This window comes from Etheostoma cragini, chromosome 24 (genome assembly GCF_013103735.1).
Source record: "Etheostoma cragini isolate CJK2018 chromosome 24, CSU_Ecrag_1.0, whole genome shotgun sequence".
Lineage (NCBI taxonomy): Eukaryota > Metazoa > Chordata > Actinopteri > Perciformes > Percidae > Etheostoma > Etheostoma cragini.
In genome coordinates, this window is record NC_048430.1 from 1,640,659 (window position 1) to 1,664,739 (window position 24,081).

Here is a 24,081-nt window from a genome sequence, read left to right on the forward strand (position 1 = left end):
GGAAAATGGCTGCAATGAAACAAAGAGTGAAAAATTTAAAGGGGTCTGAATACTTTCCGTACCCACTGTATATACTGTGAATATATTTTTTGTGTTGGGACAAAAAAATCAACAACAAGATTTTCCTTTTATCAAGTGTGCATTTCAGTGTGTTTATATGAGAATGTAAAGGCAAGCAAGGTGCTAGTGAATCGGAAAGACAGCGCACATTGGCAGATATTTCATGTCTAATATTGTTGATTGAGCTGACCAGACTTCCTCAATATCCAATTTAATTTACTGGAGCAGAAACTGTGAGTAAGTTTAACCTGTAGAACTTTCCAAGATTATATAAATGGCCGTCATTTTTGGCTGAGAAATATTATGATTGACATGATTTATGATAGGATATGATTTAATGAAAATCCGGTAAACATAAACTGCTATTTTTTAAAGTGTAAATTGGTGTGGGAATTGGCTGACATTTGGCTCCGCAGAATCCCATGTGACTTAGAAAAGTTAAGAGAAAGTTAAGTTTGACTAAATGAGCGAGTGATTCTGAAAACACTCCGACAGATTTCCATTCTCTCCGTCTACTCCATGCTTCTTTGTTGCCTTCATAGCCAAAAGGCTCAGCGGCGTTACTCTTCTTCTAACAAACGCATTAACAAAAAAACCTTTTCTCTCCCGGACTCTTTCCCACCATGCACCGCTGTTCGCTAACAAGAGAGGACAGCCAATCGAAGTGACCCGCCTGAAGCTTGCCGTTTCCCCGCTCTTGTTTTCTATTTGAGAAGCAGCACACACTCTCACAGGTCATTTAGCCAGTGCAGTAATGACTGAGGCAAAACACCACAAATGGGTGTGGGAACAGGCTCAGAGAGGGGAGCAAAACAACACTGGGACAGCCTCCATTTGTTTTGGTTTTCTTTCACATGGTAATCAAAGGGTTGCAGGGGCAATTGCACAAAACATTTTTATTTCAACAACTCATGTACGTGGTTAACCATGTGTGTTCTAGCTTAAATGTAACGGGGTTGCATGCTGCATACTTCAAAGCCTCTGCTTGCATTCCTGCACACACACACACAGAGTATGCATCTTAGCCCAAAATGACCTGGACGACTTGAAAATGAGAAGCACATCCAGGTTTTTCTTTTTTTTCCCTTGAAGATTAAACACAAGGCTCCACCAAAAAAAGAGCACCAGAAGCAGCACCTAAAACATAAGGACGAACGACAGAGCGAGACCGGAAAGATATTTCAGTGTTTGTGTACTGGCTCATATATGACCGTCTGCGTTGTTGGGTCTTTAAAATGGAGAAATGAGCTTGACTAGTCATGCAGAAGCGTTCTATCTGCAATGTGTTCTGGTGTAGAATTGCAAAGCAGCACAACAAGATATATAAAATGAAGAAAGAAGAAGAAAACTACAGCCTGAGGGTGTTTTAACTCGTGGTCTGATGGGTTTCTTTGAAGGGAACCCTGGTGTGATTGCACCATTTGTTCTGTTTATTTGAACAGGTGTGAATAAATCCCAAGTGTGGATGTCAACAACAAGAATGCCTGAGCAGGAGAGACTTGGTACACTTCTCTGCCTTTTGGTTAAATTGCAACATTGTACAGACCACAATATTATACGCTGCAACTAAGTTTCCCAATTAAGAGATTCATCGTTAATGTTAGGAATTGCTCTCCGTCACTGAAATACTAAAAATGGCCTTGGAGGTAGTGTGGACTACCAAAGCAATCTGGTGCAAACATGTCCTAAAGCAATTTTAAAGGGGCCTTCAACTGATTTTACATGTGAAGTTCAGCAGTTTCTATTACAATAAACTTATATTTATGTTTAAATAGTGCATTTCACAAAACAGAGCTGTAAATACAACACACAGTACTACTCAGCCTGTAAACATTTTTAGTGTGTCTGTATGATGTCCTCTGTGGCTCATGGGAAAGCTTGTAGACATAACCCCGATAATGAAAGTCACTATTGAGTTGCATCACGAAAAAAGAAAGATGCATCATTTTGTGAGCTTGACACTATTAGTGACTAAAATGTATCTTAAAAGATGTATTTTTTTGCTGCATTTGAGACAGTCAGCAGGCTAATGTATGTGCCAAGTTTGTTCACTTTCCCTCAATCCTGCAGATAACTGGCCAGATGCAGATGATGCAAACAGAAGATTTTGGTGCAGCTGCATTGGCGTGTTACATCTACTTCTCAACGCAACACTAGAAATAAAGACTTTTGTGTAAAGAGCGTCCCTCTGGTCTTTCAGATTCAAATGCCATTCAACAATCATCAAGGGGAGGAGAGGCACCGGGAGCGATTTCTACGCGGACAGCAGCCTCATTTCCCAGAAAGTAACGCAGCAATGAGGCCTGCTGCGCTCTGAGGCCTGCCGCGCTCTGAGGCTCGCTTTATCTCGACTGGTACATCTTGCTCCCTTGCTTTTGTTAATCGCCATTGCTATCGCTCCTTGCAGCTGCACATATAACACACCTCTTAACACAACAAGTTCAGAAGTGTTCTCTGGGGCTTTCAAAAGTCATTTAATAGCAGCTTGAAGCAGGCACGGAAAGGAAAAGTGTATACGATAACAAAAGGCAAATTACAACACAAAGTTTGCTTTTATCATGCGTTTACCTGTGATGTCAGGTTTCTGTGGCATGAAGAACTGATAGAAGGTGGGCTCCGACAGGCCCTTGACATTACGCGCTGTGATTTCCACTTCATATCTTGTGTTCCACTGCAGCGGCTGCAGCATTGCAAAGTCATTTGCTCCTGGGACAAGCTTGGTCATCCACTGTTCCTCTTTATCCTGAGAGGACAGAGAACGAAAGGATAGAGGAGGGAAATGGAAAAGAAAGGCTTCAAATCCTCGAATAAATTACAACTTTAATCAATACTTTACATTTCATTTTCATCTGCAAGCACCAAAGGAGAGTTGTTTAACGCTATAAACAACAGCTTACCCTTTGTGTTTTTAATCTGGGGATTCGGAGAGTGTAACTGCAATCACAAATGGAGTTGCAGTTGTGGAACGCCCCCACATATGCACTTGTAGGTTAAAAGCAAAGGCATTCCTCTGTTTTTCAACTTCTCGGATACCTTTCATGTTTTATTCTGGCTACAGCCTTTTCTCTTTTTCCCTTTCCTTACATAATTTATCCTTTACATCCTTCCTGTTTCTTCATCGTGACACAGATTGCAAACAAAGGATTATAAAACGGAAGTCTGGCCCAGAGCTGTGCCAAAAGTACTGTGGTCTTACCATTTTTACCTCTTTGCCACCTTTTCCTTCCTATGTTAGAGGACAGAGAACAGTGTAAAACTGGTGTCACGGTCCAGGGCGTGAATGTATTTAACATTTGTCTGGATTGTCAGATGACTAAAACAGGTCTGTGTGTGAGTGCGTGCAAACAGTAATCTATTTTCATCCTTTATGTGTAGCCTTCCACGATAGAGTGGTTGTGTGCTCCTGATGCCAGACAAGGCCGTATGATTACTGGGGTGTGAAGCATGTGCACGGGCTCCCTACTCGGCCTTCAAAAGCCTCGCTCAGACTTCCTGACCCTCTTTTCCACAGTGTTTTTTCATCTGCAGCAGTATTATTTTAATTCGCTGTCACTTTCCCAATGAGACGGAGAAATGCCTGCTTGGACAAAGAAGCACAGGGAAGAATTGGACGAGCTCAAATCCCCTTAGTCCTGTGGAGAGTTTTGTACGAGTGCCATTCATTCTGTTTCCTGGCCGCATCTCGGTCGCTCACCTTATCTTGTGAGTTTAAGCTGCTTTTTTTTGGTGCTATTGTGACCAAAAAAAATAACTACTTAAATGGATGAGTGAATTCCAAAAGCGTGTTTGTACCCTGTTGTAACGTAAATCGTAAGTGATAGAAAAGTAGAGATTCTCAAGTAGAACATTATTCATTTTGCCACCAACGCACCCCGCCTGCACGACTCAATTGACAGGAACCTATCAGGCTAGTGAGTCACGCACATTCCTTTGGGAGGAAAATGCATTCCCATTGTCCCATCCTGTGTTGCTATTGTGTCAACACACAAAGGAAAGCCTCGGATTTGGAGCAGTTTTGGTGTCTTTTATGTGAGGCAAAAATACACACTTCAAAATGAAAGAAATTGCCTCCTCTAAATTGGATGTTCCTCTTTTTTGTTCATTTAGTAATTGGCAGCCCTATTCAGTGTCGGGGAACATTTTGCTCAATGCTCTATGTTGGAGAATATGAAAATATATGTAATACGTCTACAAATCAAGACTCAAAGAGGACCGCGATAGAGGGATTTGGAGAACAGACCCGGATGTAGTAGCCAAGTTTAACTGTAAAATACTCACAGTCTTGTACTTGACTATATACTCCACGATGGGCATCCCTCCATCGTCCTGCTTGACCAGCCCCAGCCTGTAGGCCTTGCCCATCCCCCTCTGCCCATGGACCGCTGGCGGACTCGGCTCTCCTGTGGGACACACGAGGAGGATGCTTTAGCAAAGATGCAAAACAATACGTCTTTGTGTGTTTTTTTCTGTGAGAGTGTGTGTGTCAGTGTGTGCAGTCCCTATGTGGGGAGCAGGTGACAATGTGAGATATGAGACAAGGATGCAGTACAAGGAGAGAGAAGGTTTAATGCTGAATTACATTCATATTACGTGGCAACTCCCACTGCCTGGCTATAAGTAATGTTGACTTGAGGTTCTTATTATTCACTCTATATTGCTAATTGAGTCCTTTTTCTAACATTCATTCTCCGTAGCTGCACTGCTGTATAATATTAAAGGGGGTAATAGTTTTTTTATGGTCTTGCCCAGATTTACTGCAATCCTGCTGTGCCAGATTGCCAAAATAAATAAAAAGCTTATCATAAAGCTCCTGTAGTATGTCATTTTTAATGCAGCGGTTTCACATCAAGGTACACCTATGACAGGATCTATTCCCTGCTCTAATAATCTGAATTCTTATCGCTGAAATATGACAAGGTTGTAACTATTTCAAATATAAGCAAGTTTCATAAGACGGCAAATAGGTCTCACTTTACCAAGGCGCCGTGGCTTTGAATGTAATTTTCAGCATGTTTGCTTTTCTATCACTTTTTTTCATTTTTTGAAATCGGGACACAAATATATCTCTCACATTAATCCAAATACATTTTCATAGCTGCTATTTTTATGTTTGAGACCCTATTTTATAAAACTAATGAGATTTTATATCCTCCCTCCCTGCAACATTTGTGAAATGCGGGGTTTGCCAATGATTAACAATTAACCCAATCTAACTGCTATAACACCATTAAATTAAAGTGATTATGAGATATGTAAGTGGCTGCCGGAATAGTTCTGATGATCCCTTTTTGGGTACGATCTTTTGAGAAGCTCTTATTTTGGAGAATGTGGCTGGAAAACAAGCTTCACGCGGGGGAAGAAAAGAGTTCGAGTGGAAACTGACTTACGGATGGGTAAAGTCTGGAAGGTCTCCGTGTGGCTGAACTCTCCCTGACCCTTTCCGTTGACGGCTGCCACTCGAACGTCGTACGTGGTGTTGGGCTCCAAGCCCGTCAGCACCACCGTCGCTGGAGAGAGACAGGACCAGAGTTCATGTCACCTGGAAATACTGTAAGCGGTAGGGCTGCACAATATGAGGGAAATGTGATATGCAATAAGATCAAAATAACAATAGTACCTGTGATAGATAAACAGATATTAAAGTGTACTCAGTGCTGCCTTTCTGCCACTTTCAGTATTCTGTTAAAATACAACATTGCTTGCTGAATCTTTTTTTTTCTTGTGATTAACAATTCCATAGTTTTTAACAAAATGCAAAAACATACAACTCACAACACGAACACCCCATCCAACACCTTTGGAAAACCACAGGGTTAAGTCGTCAGTGTCCTCCAACAGAAGTTATGGTTGAATAAACACATGAATGAAATGTGCTAGTGTCCACATAATTTTAGCCATGTTCTGTATTTGTATCTAACCTATTACCTTTTTTTTGTGGAAAAAATAAACTTTGGAATTTTTATTATGGCGATGAAAATGAATAAGGATATTTTTTATATGACGAAAGATCTCTGTCATTTCCTATGTGCTTATTTGTTGCAAGTCTCTCAGTATAGACACTTGCTGTATTCCTAAAAATATAACTGATGCAGAAAATGCAGTGCCCTGCTGAAAGACTAATAATAAATATCATCAGTGGATTATATCATTGCAAGATAGCATCTACAAAAAAAAACTCCCATTTACAATTGACAGTAATTGGTTGCAAATAAGAAAGACAAACACATCTGGCAATATTAAGTTCTAATGGAAGAGTGCAAATCTCATGAGGTCGTAGTATATTATCATAAAGAGTATTGGAAATATAGTAGTTACAGTAGAATCTGCATTCATACTGTAACTTGCATCGATCATTGAAGAAAACTGCAAATCTCATTTTCAGACCACATACCAGATTCCTGTTTAAATTCTACAGTTGCTAGAGTCTATTTACATAACCGTCACTATTCAGAGAGGCAACAGAGAGTCGGCAGTGTAATGAGCTTGAGCGAAAGTTGTTGTTTTTGTCACTCTGAACAAATTAAACACTTGAGTGGTAATAGGTGCTTTTGCAGTTCTTTAGTCCTGGAACTGAAAACAAATTCTGCCATTTGCGGCGGTGCTAGGTTACTTTCCAAGCTATGAGCAGACATTTCAATTTGGACAAAAGCATTGAAATGAAACGAGTCCAGGCATCTTGTTATAATGAAGAGTATATTGGGTAAGGATCTTCTACTGAGGATATCAGAAGAGGCTTCTATAATTATATGATGCCACTTTACTGGTTTGTAATTAGCCCGGCTCACATTTTTAATATTTTACTCATAATCTTGAATAAAGGGACACATTTTACTAAACAGGCAGGACATTTACAATGTTATATAGTTCTACTCCAGACGTTTCCTCCTTTTTTTTGTACCTGCAGTTTAGTATTCGCCTCACTGCATCTACAATTTGTAATTGACTCTGAAATGAGGGATATTAGTGATAAGCCCTTCAGGTTTGTCAGACCTGCTTATCATCCGACCATTAGTCCTCTGGCTTTCATTTCCCATCCATCCATCCTTCACCTCATGGCGTACTTTCCACGAACAGGCTCAGAAATCAATTTGGAGTCGTAAAGCATAAGAAGAGGAGGCACGTGCTTTTTCTGCTCAGTTGGTTTCTGGCACCTTCCCCACGAGGTGTTTGAGGTTCGCCAAGTCCCAACACCATCTCAGGGCTGAGGCTTTGAAGGATCGCTTGGCAGATTATGTGAAATGGCTTCTGCTTGTATGAGATTGGTGTCGTTCAATGTGTGGTGCGGTTAACAGACAGATTAATGCCTAACGGGTGCTCACCTGGCATGTAGAGGAACAACCTCGCTGGTCTAATCAGTAGAAAGTTTTGTCTCTTGTCTCTCCTTTCCTTTCTTAACTGTACATCCAAGCATTAGGGTGGCATTTCAGATTTGAGTTTTTTTCCTACTTTTTAAGGAAGCCATAAATTGCCACTCAATTTAGCTGCCTCCACAATAAAAACATGCTGTGCATAATGAGGCCCACCTCGACACACACCAATACTCCTTATATTTTACACAATGAGCTAATATTACAGTAATTATCTGTAAAGTTAGCCTCCATTGTTATCAACGGTTACGAACATTATTCCCACTCACTCTGGATGCTGTGCGACTTGACGTCCCTCCAGTCCTGTGAGCCCACCTCCTTGTACTGGACCAGGTAATAGCTGATGGGTACTCCACCATGCGAGTCGGGTTTCATGAATGTGACGGTTGCTAAGCGCTGGGAAACTGCTGAGAGACGCACTGAGTATGGATTTGATGGTACATCTGAAAAGAGAAAATAATGACGTGGGTCACAGCAAACAACTACAGTGCACATACAACTAGAACATATTATACATAATATTTCACATTATGTTGCTACTAGGATAAATGTCAAACCATACATTTGTATTGAATACTGCAGACAATGTGCCTACCTATTACATCACTGTCACCCCCACAATCTAGGACATTATTGCTAAATAACTGTAAGCTATGAAAGCCACTTAACACAGCATAATTCAGTTTGAGGTGAGGTAATACGTCACTCAGCTGCATCATCATTTGTCCTTGTTTCCCTTTTAGTGTGTTTCTCACTTTGACAGCATCAGTGGAAATATTCACATATCAAAGACCGTAAAGTGATGAGTCTTTAATGCTTCCATTGGAGATCACCTCTCTTCCAAGTCTCCATTGCTTACTCAAACACTTTCAGCTACTGTACTTGTGTGTGCGTGTTTGTAAGTATTTCTGCAGAATTGCAAGTGTCAGAACAACTTCCACAACACATTGTTTCCTGCAAGACTACATAATAGGTCAGCTTTTTGCTCACTACTTTTCTCTTTAGCCCGAGCAATTCAATCTGCACTTAAGATAATTGGACTGCACTATTGTGTATTAGCCTGTGCTACCGTAAATTAGGGGGTGCTTCAGTAAATAGTGAGGGGTATGGTAAATCAGTTGGCACTGTTTGAGATTATGCCGGCCTGAATAGGGTTTGAGAGTTGCAGTGGAATTTATCTTCCTGAGAATTGCAAAAAAAAAACATTACCATTATTAGAGAGGTAGAGGGTTACAAAGTAGTTAGGGTTACAGTGGGAGCAGTGGGATCCCTGACTCAACACGTACTGGAGTTGAAATGAAGTTGTCAATCACATTAGGTCGGATAAAGAGGCCAAATAATAGTGGCAATCCCGCACACCCACCTGCCTGGGCCAGAATGAACTCCTGGTATCGAACTCCAATGTTGTTCCTGGCTGTACAGTTGTAGCGGCCAAAGTCCCTGTCTGACATAGGAGTCACCTAGAACCAAAAAAAAGAAAAAACACATTCTTACATATCTTGTGATAATGTCTGTAGACATGCAAACAGTTTTGATTTTATTTGTCTGCTTCTATCCATGTACAATGGACAAGACGGATTTTTTTTGATACTCGCAGAAGTAAATCACTGTATAATTAAAGCTGTACTAATCAATTTTTATATATAAGCAATGGGTCAAATGAATTTTCAAATGGTGAAGACGTTGTGTGTCAGTGACAAACTGGCTCTATAGTTTTCTCTTTGAGTTCATTGTTTTGGTTTTACAGCCAGACCGTAACTGTTTTGGTTAATTTCAAACAGCTCTTACACACATTATTTCCAAGTTTTCAGTAAAACAGCTCTAACCTACTGTACACTTCCTGCCACGCACCAAATGGCGGTGTCGGTCAAAGTTCGCAACTAGCAGGTGAACATAGTGGAGCATTTAGCAGCTTAAGAGCCAGATGTGTCTCTAAAAAGAATTGGTAGAGACCCAAACAGAGGGAAAAGTATAATAGTATAGTATATAAATTGTATATAAATATTTGACTTGGAATGAATGCTAACGTTGCTCCAAATGGTGAACGACGGTGTGTACTTTCTTGTGGTCTGTAAATGCTAGTAAACTGACCAATACATACAGATCTGGGCTTGTACCCACCTCCAGCACAGACTTTCCATCTGCACTGTGTACCCTGGTGTTGGCAGTTCCCTCCGCGGAGATGGTGAAGCGCTCTCGCCTCCACAGCATGGTGGCAGGAGGGTTGGACATTACATCACAGCTTATGTTCACTGGGTTGCCCTCCCACGAGTAATAGATTGTGTGGTTGGTCAGGAACTTTGGTATATCTGTAAAAACATAGATATACTATCTCGCACATTTGCCTCATTTAGATGTAAAATCTTTTTTACAGCTCTTTTGCTCTAAAACAAGACGTACAATGCCCAAAAATTAATTGCTGCTGAGTCTGGAGTTTATGGCAGCCAATTAAACATTCAAATCGAAAGGTGAAGCTGTGCTGCATGATCAAAGACATAAAATGACTTGCTGAGGCTTAACCGACAAATTCCTCAAAGAGAGAAATTTCATTAATGCCTCCCAACCCTCTCTCTGCAATGTTAAAAAGAAAAACAAACAAAATTGAAGCCACTGAATCCTGGAGGAGGAGTGGGGGGATTATCTGACGAACATCTCCCCAAGAGTAAAACTAAAGGAAGCAAACAGAAGCTAATTTGCCCCTGCAAATAGGAAGGGCAGTAATGGAGGGCCACGACGGCGAGCTGGCGTGCAGATTTTATTTGGCGCAGTCAGACCAGCTCAGTTGGAGAGGCATTATAGTTGTTTTATGTTCACTTGCAGGATTCCATTAAAGAGATTGATGTCTGGCTCTATGTCACAGCCGAGGACACGTTATCCCCTGCAGCCTGCAGTGACTTAGTAAATGAGTTCATTTGTTCGGTGGCAACGGCTGGCTCAGCCCCGCCACACTCACACTCACAGCCTGTGTTTTCCTGCAGAGTCGAGTCTGCGAGCAAGTTGTCAGCTGTGGCTTTACAGTAAAATGACAGGAACTCTTGGTTGGAGAATGTGTGAGGTTTGTTTTTTCTACATGAGGATGCCGTCAAAGCTTTTCCAAAATTGGCAACTTTTCAAGAACTATGCAAAACAGAGAATCCATGAACCCAAAAATCACCTCAGCCAGACGAGAAGAAAATTGGTTTTCACGTGACAACAGAGATGCAGGACTCAGTTACTTATACTTTCTTGTCTGCCCTCTCCTTTGTTGTTCCTCTGAGCGTCAAGGTGAAAATACAGCTAACCAAAAAAAATGTTCCATTGGTCTCATTCAGGCAACAGAGTTGCTCTGATAATGAACCTAATAATTCCAAGGGCAAAATGGAGATATTTATTTCAGAGCTCATTAGGCACAGGGTAGGCCGCCCCAAATAACCCTAAACAACCAGCATTGAGGAATGGTTTCGTTCATCGGAAAGTAGGGGAGCTGTCAGTGGGGGGAAACAAAAAGGCGACGCATGATATCCTCTCACTAATTTACCCTTCTGAAGGCTGTGTGTGCGGTGAGGGGGTGAGTTGTTTATAGTAATATAATTAACTTCAGAAAGAAAAACAGCTACAGTGTGAAAAGAATTATTAAAACTAAGCCAGTTGAACTTTTAAACTCTGAACAAGACTGCAGGGGTGCATGTGTTGCTAGGTTGCTGATTTAACTGCCTGAATGTGTTTCATTTTCACACAAGGATCTGATAGCACTAATGGAAATGCCGAGAATGGAGGAGTTGGCGGCGTTATATCATGTCACCGGCCGTAAGTAACAGTATTTCTCATTTTGCCCACAGACAATGTTACACAACTAGAAACATTTCCAATTATTTTAACAAATAATAATTAAGCACTGACATTGACACTGTGCAGGAAACTAATGTTCTAATGTTGAATTTTGTAGAATTTGTTGAATTAAATTGTAGTAATTTAAATCACTTAAATAAGAAAAATAAAAAAGCACCCTCTAAGTCACACAGGAATGTATGTACTTGCAGAAGAGCCAATAGGAACGCTCCATCTCTCTGAAATGACCTGTGATAGGCCAGATTTTCTAAAGCCTGTAATCAGAGCCCAGGGGAGGTGGAGGTAGATTTCCCTCAGACCACTTGAATTACAATATGCAGAAAGATTATTTTGGAACTTTTGCCCAACAATGCCAAAAGCAAATTGCTTACCAATATTCTAAAAGTATTAATCTGTATTAATTATATGTACAGCCTTATTATAACACAATTACCGTAATCAATATGTTTATTACACCTGTAGTTATTTGCCTTTTTTTCAGAAAATATTGTCTTGTAGAATTAAATATTTACTACTACTGTTAATCTAATTTCAATCAGGAAAGTCAGATTCATTGAAGGGCAAGTTTACCCCAAAACAAAAGAAATGTTTTGTTGTGAATTGCCCAATGTTAGAGGTATCATCTCTCCGCTATAATGGAACTAGATGGCACTTCCTACTGCGTGGTAATACGGTTGGCGGGTGTAGGAGTAAGAAAATAGTTCACGAGTAAGAAAATAGTTCCTACATTAAACTGCTTACAGCCAGTCCTGTGGATTATCTTCAAACTTGGTCATGCTTTCTGAAAAGAGACATTGCATTTGCGTTTTTCAAATGTACTTTTTGGCCCGTTGAGCACCACAAGCTGAGTGCTAACTAGTATAATTATATGGAAGAGAAAGCAGACATCCCTACAGCTGATATCTCCAACACTGGGCAAATCATCTAGATTGATAAATAGCACTACAAGAGGAAGAGGAAAAATTAGTTTTTTAGGTTTTGCGTTAAACTGTCTCTTTAAATGTACAATCAGTGTGCACACCTACAGTTCAGCCACAAAGGTGTTTACACTTAAGTTGCCTGATAAGACAACTGAAGGACAGTGTGCAGTCTAATTAGCAGGAATGACTGGAAACACCTGCATGAGCATTCAGGACTGTTAAACACTGATCACAGAATAAAACACACTCACACTCAATATCCAGGAACATGCTCTTCTGATGACCCCCGATCCTGCTCAGCGCCTCGCAGTCAAATCGGCCCAAATCTGTGAGCCTCACACCGCTGATGGTCAACACTGATTTTCCGTGACGACCACGGACTTCAAAGCGCCCGTCCTGACTCTGAACACACAAACATATACAACTTCTTGTTATGTTCTTCTGTTACAATATCAAGCAAGAGAAGGTCGGATATTCTAGCTGTGAGGTTTATTTATAGAAGTCTTGAGTGATAACAAATTGGCATTTACATCCCTATAATTTTCACAGCCATTGCCCTTAATAAGTGGTTTGGTGTGTGAAATTCTGATTGACCCAAACAGACAACAGAAAGAGGAGGGAAAGATTACATTTCTTATGTATAACAAGGCAATTTCTTTGTGATACTATCTTTAAAGATTGTGTAAAGCTGGATTGAGGAATGAAGAGGGGAACACAAACGCCAAGGATCCAAAAATGGCCCACCCTGTCGCCATGTCATTTATAGAAAGTTCCTTGTCCAACTTGGTACGACTGAATGTCAGCCTCCTTGAGCCATTCTGACCGCCCCACCCCCCCACCTTGCATCACTTGTCACACAGATTCGGGGTTAATGCAACAAAACAAAAAAAAGTCGATTAATTACAAGGTCATTTCATCTGTATAGAGACAGATGGTATCAATTTGAAGCAACGGGTCAATTACAGCAGACGAGGCTATCATTCCAGTAATCGACATTCACTCGTAATGAGAAAAAACACCCCAGGAGCATCCTTGTTGCAGACACTATACGCCTGCAGCCTCCAGACTGTTACCTAACAGATAACCTTTGTCACCCCAAACAAACTACTTTTCAGAGGTCCTGCCTGTGATACATTTAAGAGCTGCAGCAGGGTTTATGTTTTGATTGGATACACTGGGAACAACCATTTCAAACAGCCACTTGCTGCATTTTATCTTGAAATACTCCACTCACATTTTTGTTATTTTTACTTCCTTTTTTTGAATATTTTTTCCATGTTGTCCAGAATAGCCTTGGCAAACAAACAATCAACTTTTGTATCAGTGTTTTTTTTTTCAATAAATAAATCAGATGATAAATATGATAACGGCTTTTGTTTGCGCCATTGTTTCTTCCTCAATATAAATGTGCAATGAAGAAGTTGCTTTGACATTCTGTTTTCGCAGACGAGGCGCCACCATGAATAGGAAACACAGTTTTAGTCGAGTTCTTCTTATTATTCATAGAGTCTGAGAGTGCCGTGGGGTATTTTCAATGTAAGTACCCAGCAAACGGCACATGGCATACATTAGGGTGGCAATCTATCTGGGCTCTTGAAGAACAAAAAAACTTTATATCAGTATATAATATCAGCGCTAGCAGCAACATATCCTGATTACACTATCACCTGTAAGTAACGCTGAAATGGACTGACTATTATTATTTGAGAAACAGATCCTATTAAGAGGGGACTGCTGATTTGGACACAATCGGGAAATGACTTGAGGCGTGGACACACTGCACACAAGCTTTGTGGCTATTCAACAATAAAACATACAAAAGGTAAGTATACAATTGTTTACCATGATCAGGACTCTTTGATGACTGAAAACATCTGACTTGCATTTCCCACACTGTTGCTTTCTAATTAGTCAATTAAGTCAACTTGGATAAACAGCTTCAATAGAGTAAAAATAGAAGTTATTTAGCTCAAAGCCTCAAATTAGTATTGCAAGTTTGTCCCAAGTAAAGGAATTAGAACTAAAATTACAAAACAAAAAAGGCCGAGAGTCAAATCAGGCTCTCAGTAAGCCAATTTAGCACAAGGATACCCCATAATGCTTTGGGGCATTTTGTTGTCGCTACAGCTATAATCAGCATATTCTTGTTTGCGTGTTTCTCTTTCTATTGTATTTTACTGTATATACAGAATAGAATAGACTTTTCTGTCCAGAGGTAAAACAATCTGTCTACAAGCACCTCTTAACCTCACTAATTAACCCGTTATGGTTCTTCTTTGTTGATTCTTGCCACCATGTTGTTGCCAAGCAAAGACTCAAGAGAAGTCCCTGCTCCCACTGAGGGAACGTTTTTAATGACTACATAGTTATATTACATACAGTATATAGCAATTAAATATGTTGTGATGTATAGGTGCCGATCTTCTCCTTCCTGACCTCCTGAGGATTGTGTTAATTACATTTAGCATGTTTCTGTGTTCTCATCTACTTATGCACCTTTGCATATTTATAAGTAAGTCTGTGGAAGTATGTGCACATTCTCCACACCTCCACTATAGATTTCACCGGGAATCAATGCACATCCAGCCCTTTATAATGCCCTCCTGCCACCCCTGCCTCTGCTAATAGTCATTATGTGTCTAAGCCTCATAAGCCTCGGCCGTGAGGCCCTCTCTCCTGAATCACGCTCTCTTTATGTTGTCGCTCGTGGACTGCTTTGGCATTATCCTGTTTAGAATGGCTTATCTTTGCTCTTATCGTTTGCAATACTATCATCCAATGTGTGGAAGCAGCTTTTAAAGGCTCGGTTCTGGTCATTTGTGCCGCCACTGCACACCGGTCAATAGGATTGGGAGAGTGTGTGTTGAATAGGAATGCTGAGGAAGAGGGGGATGATAGGAGGAGGAGAAAGAGAGGAAATCTTCCAGGAGGGAGCTTCTGAGTCAGGAAATTACTTGCAGCCCCTCCTCCACCTCTGCCAACTGACAGGGTCTGTCTAGAGACGAAGTCAGCCCCTAAAGCGCAGCCTGTTTGATATGCAGCTCAGTCCAACAACAAGGCAAGCGGCCAAACGTATACACAACAGAGAGTTATATGCCCACCCGTGGACACACACAGGCACGTTTCTGCAACTGCATGTCCCCTCACACATACATACTGTAAACACATGAGCAGGAAGCACAGAGATGAAAGTCAAGGAAAGGTGGAAGTTGAGAGAATAAAGGGAACTGGAAGAGATGAAAAGACAAGCAAGTAGGAAAAAGGAGGGCAGGAATATATGAAATCCTATCCATATCTCATCCATACAAAACTGTTTACAGTGAACATGTGAAGCTAAATCTTGAAGGGAATCTCTCAAGTAGGACTGTTTCTGTGTTATTTCAGCACAAATCCTGGAGAATTTTGAGATATTAAAAATGTCAGCACTAAATGTCAGCGAGGCTGGAAAGTCAGTGTAGTCTAATTATGGCGAGCGTTGCTTATCCAAACAGTTGGGCGTTGGGACTGTTTTATAGTTGCACCACAGCAATTACCACAATACCTCATCGTCATGACAACAAAATGACATTTAATGATGGCTTTCTGGTTCAAGGAAATAGGGGCCAAGGGTAGACAGCAAAACCTTGACTAAACATTACTATTATCTATTATCGACTGGATTCTGCAGTGCTTGTGACCAGGTGTTAAATGGAAAAACAAAACAATAATCTCAATAAGTGTAAGAGTCTGCTTTTATTTCAAGGTTTAACTGCAAAAGGTCTTTAGAGAAAAGCTTAATTCAACACAAATATACCTTCTGAGTTGCTGAGGGGAAGATTCAAAAGTTATTCAAAAGTTTGAGTCTGTTGAATCCCACACGAGGCCCTATTTTAACGATTTGAGCGCACAATGTGAAGTGCATGGCACAGGTGCGTTTAGGGTGTGTCCAAGTCCACGGTTGGTAGTTTGACGGCAAAAAAGAGGGTCCATTCGCCAGGCGCATGGTTCAAAAGGGTTGTACTTTGAGTCTTCATTAATCATAGGTGTGTTCTGCAAAAACATGCAATAAACCAATCAGAGGTCATCTCCCATTCCCTTTAAAAGACAGGCGTGTTTGTACCTTGGAGCATTGCTATTATGATGGTGTATTTGCACCGTCATTTTTTTTTTGTAATCTTTTGCGTGTGTGTGCTGCTGTGCTTCCCTGTGTGTGTAAAAAGCATTGTGTGCATGTGCTGTGCACGAGTCTAGGTGCATTTTCCTAATGCGCTGTTAAAATAACAATGAAATGCTGCGTTACTGACTTTAGATCAGGTTTTTGTTGGTCAATGAAGTGATCTTTTTCTGCTGCCGCAAGATAGCAATACGCCCAGAATGCACCTGAACACACCTCCCTGTAAGACCAGCATGGCCATGGGCGCAAAGATGGGCGCAGGTGCATTTGCTATTCAAACAAGGTGGGTGCACGACGGGAAATTACCAACTGGATTGGGCTTTGCGTTACACTGCACTGGATGCATGATAGGGCCCATGGTACGTCAATCTCTGTCATTAAAGCAGACAGCTCTTCACCATTGCTTGAATAAGGAAGAATGAACCGATAGCTACAGTGCAGTTTACTAACCTTGCTCATAAGCAAAAAGGAGTGAAACAATACCCTGGCTGAAATCCTCTTCGGCTCTTGATTAAATTCCAGAAACTGTATCCCATTATGTTCTCTTACCAAGGGTCAAGGTGTTAGTTGGCAAAGAATGAGAAGAATAGAAGCAACATTATGCAGTGAGTAAAACTAAGCCCGTTGAAGCTTAATGTCTTTCAACAAGTAAGGAGCGTGTGCAGGCAGGATATGCATATTGGAGAGTAAATTGAGAGAGGAACATCCTGCTTTAAACCTAAATGACTGCAGCCATCCATCATGCCTCGTGCTGCTCAAGCCGTGTTTGTCTTTGCGTATGTTTAGGTGTGTTGGTTTGCACTATGCATTCCCATAATTGCATTTGCTGTGGGAAGAGAAGCACTTACTCTCATTTCTGGCTGAGATTTATCAACCCGAGCGATTCGAGCCAATGCACACATTCATTTATCTCTGCGGTGACCTTTTTCCCGAGCAAAAGAATGGCTTCCATCTTTGTTTTTGTGTGTTTTTTTTTTTATGTGAAAGCTTCAGTCCCCTTTCTGGGAAAGCTGTGATGGAAGTGCGTATGGTTTTGACATTGATGGCAGCTCCTTCAAGAATAATTACTTTTTCATGAGAATGCGGCTGTAGCTCATTCAATTTCTGATCTGTGAGGCTGTTCTCATGAACAAAGTGAATAATGGATACTGAAAGAAAGGAATGCACAACAGCTTAGTGTCTTTTCAATTTCACAAGTTGGATTACATAAAATGTCGCTGAATCAAAAGCAGGCAGGAACCACAGTGTAAATTGAAAGTATTAACGTTTGCCCTGAAAACTTCAAGGTTCTTGCTGCTTCTTTGAGCTGAGAGATAATCAAAATAAATGTGCATGCGGATTTCCCTTGAGATAATAATCTCAGCAAAGTTGAAAGATTTAAACACTCCCTGTGAAAAGCATGAACCAACATGAATGTGTTGTATAAGTGCAGCTCCGCTATTAGAGACTTTGAGTCATTGTATAACATGGATGCACAGGTACAAATAGGCTTTTGGCTTGTTTATAACATGAGTTACGTATCAATCATCAAGTCTTAAATGTAACCATCAAGGCGTCTGGCTTTAGATAGGCCTTGGCGCATATGGGAATGATTATGTCTGCTTTTATTTTTATGATGACATATACGAGTAATTACCTGTTAATGTCTCCTTTTTCTTTAAGTACTCAAACCAGACTAAGCACTAACATTTCTCTCCAAATAGACATTTTAATGGTCATGTGTACTGCTGTATATTGCATTATTGCATTGTCTGCATTAGAAACCTCCATTTAGTCCTTTTCTTAAGCCATAACTTTGTGTCTTCTGTGAGTCGAGGTCAATTTAGGATACCTTTGGTTCATCAAAGCCTTTAAAAACCTAGTTAGTACAGAAACAGATGAAAACAGGGTTGGCGGTCAAAGTCATTTGAAGTTGACATTTTGCAAATACAAAGTTTTTTCATTGGACAGTAATGGAGTAATTTTCAACCACTCATTTCCTGTCTATCCACTGTCGCTATCAAATAAAAGGGAAAGCCCCCCCCAAAATAGTCTTAAAAAAAAGAATTATCAAGTGATCACTGCTATCACAGCTAAATTCAGTAAAAGAAAAGAATATGCAATACAAAATAACAAGTTAATATAGAAAGCTTTACAAAATAAACCTTTTTTTTACCCAGGCACAATAATTATAACTTTAATGTTGCTCCAAGACAATTTCTCTTTAATATATGTTTACTCTCTGCTGTATAACTCAGGAAACTGAAATACCAGTAAAACCAGCTCTTGTTTCCACAGCGTGGAAGCTTATCGCCTTTACTGCTGACTTCATCTGACCCAACAGAGCCTGAAGCAACTGGTCCAATACTGTAAGCTCCTGGCTCCTGATGCCAAAATGTGGCCCCGGGTATCAAAGCTGGCCAATATTGACTAATGATGGAGTGTAAATGAGATTCTCAAGCCAAACATTTCTTTCATGACACCATGTCAGGGCGGTGCTGTCTCAACTCCAGGAATAGTAGAATTATAGTAGAATTATCTAGTAGGCTATGATTTGAAATCAAAAGATGGTTTTGAGTAAATGCCATATGTACATACAGTATGCATTTTGTCAAATTCCTGTGTATTTAGAATGCACATGGTATTTAAAACTATACTATAGAGAATTGTCTCTATACATTCTTAATAACTAGTGCTGTACAGTATCATGATGCTGCGCTGCACACACACAAACACATTTTCTGGCACTTTCTACCTTGTCTCCGTCCACAAAGGTCTGGCCGTCGCTGGCTCTCCTCCAGGAAATGTCGGGCAGAGGCTCCCCCTCGGCCACACAGGAGATCATAGCGGCGCTGCCCTCTACAGCCGTCACGTTTTTCAGCTGGGTTATGTGGGGCTGGACTGCAGGCCACAAATAAACAAAGAGAGGAGTATATATATAGATAAGTGAGTAAAAAAGAATAGATTGAAAGGCAGGGGGAATAGGTGTGGAGAGAAACTGTCAGAGATCTAACTAATAAGAGAGGGGAGATGAACGATATACCACAGGGGTTTAAACACAGAGGAGTTGCATGACTTTGGTACTGACTGTCTAGGCCAAGATCATTTATACACTGCAGTCGCACTTCCCAGTTTCAGCGCACTCCGCCTATTTGGTACAGATTCGTTGGCCTAGATGACAACACAAAAACTGACTTCGCTAAAGTTTTAAAGCACAAAACATATCAAAAGCGGCTCTCCATCTATGAGCACTACACCTTTTTCGGTTTTAAATAGATATAGATTTTTGTCTGGCAAAAAATTCCTCTCCAGCACCGCGTGAATATCTTTTGACACAGAACGAGAACCACGGTAAGTGCAGCAAAGCGTGCCGTTGGGGGTGCTCCCTGCTCGCTTCCTTCTGATAAAACGTTCTAAGCAAGGCCTGAAACACCATGCATGTCACATGAATCATGGATTGCTACTTTCTCCACACGCGCGCACGCACAGACAACACACACTGCACTCATGTCCTTAACAGGGTGCTTGGAAAGTAGCATGGCATAAAATCCAAAAGGAAAGAGTAGTGAATGGAAAATAGTAACTACTGTACTGGAGGCTTTTAACACCGCCCAGGGGGGATTGGAGTGTTTCACATGACTTCAACCTTGGGGCGGAGGAGCCATATCTAGGGATTTTGGGAGATTATCAAAACATGAGGTCACACAAACATAGCAACAAGCACACAGGCATGCTCACCTCCGTAATACTATACCTGCAAGGATATATCAATATTACCTATGTATTAGTTTACCAACTCTAATCTTACAGGATAATTCTGGTTTGTTGTAACATATGTTATCTTCCCACCCAAATTTAAAATCAACACTCTTGTTGACGCTTTTTAGCAATGTTTTAAACTTTTTCTTATGTTTTTTGTCCCTTTTTTTTTAACACTTTGGGTGTTTATTTTCAATGTTTGTCCCTTTTTGGACGTTTTCAACAGTACGTAACACTAACACACACAGGCAGCTAGCAGATAGTGAGGAGATGTTTTTTACAGTGTGTTCTGGGGACAGGCAGCTAGCAGATAGTGAGGAGATGTTTTTTGTATGTGACAAAAAAATGTAACTTCACTTTTTTTGTTATGTAGACTTAAAAAACGCATGACATCACTTAGAGCACCTTTAATTGCTAATCTTAGAAAGCAGATATATGTCTAAAACAATGTCTCCATTGGAAAGAGGCACTAGTCGTCAAACATTCAGACAATTTCCACTAGGTTATCTAATGTTGTCTAACACATGTTTGGAATAGAAAATGACGGTTAACAGTATTTCTCGTGACGTTTCTAACATCCATCACAGTTTACGGACTGACGTTTTTTTTTAGTGCAATGAGAGATTAATGGAGCGTTGTGATGGGCACCAGGTGTTACTAATCATGCTTTACCATCAATAGTCAGCAGCTTGGCTACCAGCTGACTAGTAACATCCAGGCGTGTTCTGTATGTGACAAAAACGTGTTGGAGCCTTAAAAAAAGTGTAGCATCACTTAGAGCACCTTTAACTTGGCGGGTATAATGTCATCATTTTCAAAATGAATGAAGGCTAAAACCATATAAAAACAAATATGAATTATTCTTTAGCAATAGACACAAGTCTCCAACCCAAAAAACATTTGCCTAATGAGTTATTAGTCTACAATTGAGTCCTAAAATCTGTTTTTTTTAAAAACAAGTCAAACTGATTTTAGGAATCTAAGAACGGATAATTTCACTTGTTTACAAAACAAACCAGCTTTATTAAAACATCTTGATAATGGTGCTGCAATCTGCTTGATTTGGTTTTGTGTGAAGACAAAAGGAAGCCGCAGTGGGAACAACTGAACTCATTGGCAGAAGTTGTGCTTGTTGTAAGAGAAAAAGGCCTCCTAATGAGACTGAATGACTTGTTAAGATGATTTTCTGCAGAGGCAGAGACGTGAGGAGCACTTCAGATGATCGTCCATTTCTATTAAACCTTGCAACGGCTTCTTGTGTACAAAATAAACACACACACACACACACACACACACACACACAGAAACACACAAACTCTTCATAGCACTGAGACCAGCCTGAACCAGTTCTTCATCCCTACCTTATCTGCAGCTGTTTTGCCCCAGATGCCCTTCATCATGCAAATATTAAATGAAAAATGTCTCATTTATCACGCATGCTGCAAACCTCCACTGTGCAGAGAGAACATTATTAATAATGCAGTATCTACAACATTTCAACTCTAAATGGGAAAGAATTGAGCAGCGTTCGTGTGTTAAAAGATAAAAATCCAGAATTAATTTCACCTTCCAGGTTTGGGGTGTTGGGAGTTGATTCTTTTTTAGTTAGATGCATACTTTTAAATGAAGTTCCTCTTGTTAAAAAGTATAAGAGTATTTAACTCTAGCATTTGTTAATATCTAAAACCACACTTAATTAAAAAATAATTATATATATTAGACTAATTAAACTTGCAAATGGTGTCAGTCCTGTCACTCTTATGCATAAAACAGGCTTAATCTTGCCCTACCCTGCGGAAAAGCTAATTACTGGTGTCAATATTACAGAAGAATGTGACATAGTGACAAATAGACACTAGAAATATGTACATAAATACAGTTTTGCTACAGTTTGACTCATTGTTGGCTTATCGGAGACTAGCAAAGATTACAAGTAATGCTGACATTACCATATCTTGTTTATGGACCATTAATACAGGAAAAAAGGCCTACAATTCTCAAGTTGCCGCTTTTTTAACCCTCCTATAGCAACATTGGACTTAACAGACAGCTCTTATTCTACTTACTGACAGGTAACAGAAAACTCAACGTGCTTCTAACTACATCTGATAACGATAATGTGTGTATTTGTTGTTTCAGATCCACAAAACAAATGTCAACATAGATTCTCTCCTGTAATCTCTAATGCCTCTACAAAGCTTAGCGGGTTTAACAGGGAAAAAACACTGTATTTTATATGTCATCAATCAATGCTTTGCAGTTCATTGCAGGGAGTTATTTTGAAATGAAAAGCGATGCTATTGACTGTTTTTCTGCTGTCTTATCTCGTTTTGTTAACATTTTCCATAAAGAACAGTGAACAGTTTATTATGTGTTCCTTGTCAACAACAAGAAAACATGTAAAGAGAACAATATCACTCAATTTTCAGCTAATTTGATTAATTATGAAGCACCCAATAAAGAAGACAACCACCAACAGACCGACAAGATGCACACTGCGGCCGACTGCAGACTGAAACGTGTACCTTTACTCCTATGATACGTTCTTCCCAGTATGGCTGCCTACCGCTGCTGTCAAACAAGAGAATTTAATAATAAATAATAATAATAATAATAATAACTCCTACACATTTAGAATTTAAATAGAATCAGCTTGCTCCCTTACCAAAAACCTGTCTGACATGAACTGTTGATGCTTTGCATAGCTGAATGAGCTATGGGCTCTCAATCTAGGTGTTTGAACGCTGTCTACAGTTAGTTTTCTGTGGAAATAATGTAAAAGACACCAACAAACTGGCCAATAAATGCAATGCAGCTATTTCTTGTCAGTGCAAGTTGGTGGATTTCTTTAACCTAGAGCCTAAGAAGCAAGACATAATCCCTGAAGACTGATAGTAGCTGGAATGCTTCTTGCATTTACAGCTTGAGGGCTGCAACACCGCCTCTAAACAGCACGCTGTGGTGATACCGGACCCCCAGAAGTGAAAGTGTATGAATTTGAAACAGGATGAATTAGCTTTAAGCTATTAATTGCCACAATAACCTTTTGTTTGTGGCAACACATGGCCACGGGTCGACATGCAGAAACCCATTTGTGATGGTGAATATCCAGCAGCTGATGCAGATTGCTAGACCAAATTTCAAGAAATGCATTTTCCATTTTCTGTCATCCTGAATCATACCTTCTTTTGTCACATCAATCACCTCAATTTGTGCACCTCAATGAATTTGCTTATATTATCACCTATAATCAATAATACAGAAAGGAGACATGTATTGCATCCTCTATCTCAGTTTGTTGGGTTTGGGATCATACAATCTAATATTTAACAATATATTAGCATTGGATTAATTTCATATATAGTGGTTCTCCTTCACCATATCTAGAGATTGGCATGGTTTTATTTCAGTTACCCTAATAGCTGGTTTGATTTGCATTGAAAGTACCCCATGCAAACCTCTAGGTTTGGTGAAGGTTATGTGGTGATGTGGGGGGGCTATTTTAAAATCAAACGCCGAGGGAACTTTATCAAGATGCAGAATATCCCAATCATGAAATAACTGCCTTTAAAAGTAGAAATGTGCCTGCCTCTATGGGAATTTCTCATAGGGGGGTGTATAGTTATACCCCTTGTATTTTAACATAGGGCGTGTATACTTATGCCCCCTGTATTTTAACATAGGGGGGTGTATACTTACGCCTCTGTATTTTAACATAGGGGGTGTATACTTATGCCCCATGTATTTTAACATAGGGGGGTGTATATTATGCCCCCTGTATTTTAACATAGGGGGGTGTATATTATGCCCCCTGTATTTTAACATGGGGGGTGTATATTTATGCCCCCTGTATTTTAACATGGGGGGTGTATATTTATGCCCCCTGTATTTTAACATAGGGGGGTGTATACTTATGCCCCCTGTATTTCAAGGAAGAACACCTATTTATTTACGATACATTATTCATTCACAAAGAAAATTGGTCTCCTTAAAAGGTTGGATTTTTCCTCTCTTT

At 40.1% G+C, this 24,081-nt stretch overlaps 1 protein-coding gene and 1 long non-coding RNA gene across 4 annotated transcripts in view; one reads left to right on the forward strand and one right to left on the reverse strand.

The window, feature by feature from the left end:
* LOC117939332 overlaps nt 1-15,928 on the forward strand; it is a 17,847-nt gene extending 1,919 nt beyond the window's left edge. The window contains exons 2-3 of the long non-coding RNA XR_004655563.1: nt 4,534-4,538; nt 15,918-15,928. This is a non-coding gene — a long non-coding RNA (uncharacterized LOC117939332). The remainder of the gene's footprint in view (nt 1-4,533; nt 4,539-15,917) is intronic.
* Nucleotides 1-24,081, reverse strand: part of LOC117939252 (neural cell adhesion molecule 2-like) — a 291,147-nt gene that overhangs the window by 25,711 nt on the left and 241,355 nt on the right. For all 3 annotated transcript variants that reach the window (XM_034864437.1, XM_034864436.1, XM_034864438.1), the window contains exons 9-16: nt 19,063-19,208; nt 12,427-12,577; nt 9,549-9,736; nt 8,791-8,887; nt 7,697-7,870; nt 5,448-5,567; nt 4,339-4,460; nt 2,629-2,803 (exon numbers count right to left, since the gene is read on the reverse strand). In XM_034864437.1, coding sequence (XP_034720328.1) covers nt 2,629-2,803; nt 4,339-4,460; nt 5,448-5,567; nt 7,697-7,870; nt 8,791-8,887; nt 9,549-9,736; nt 12,427-12,577; nt 19,063-19,208 — 1,173 coding nt within the window. The remainder of the gene's footprint in view (nt 1-2,628; nt 2,804-4,338; nt 4,461-5,447; nt 5,568-7,696; nt 7,871-8,790; nt 8,888-9,548; nt 9,737-12,426; nt 12,578-19,062; nt 19,209-24,081) is intronic.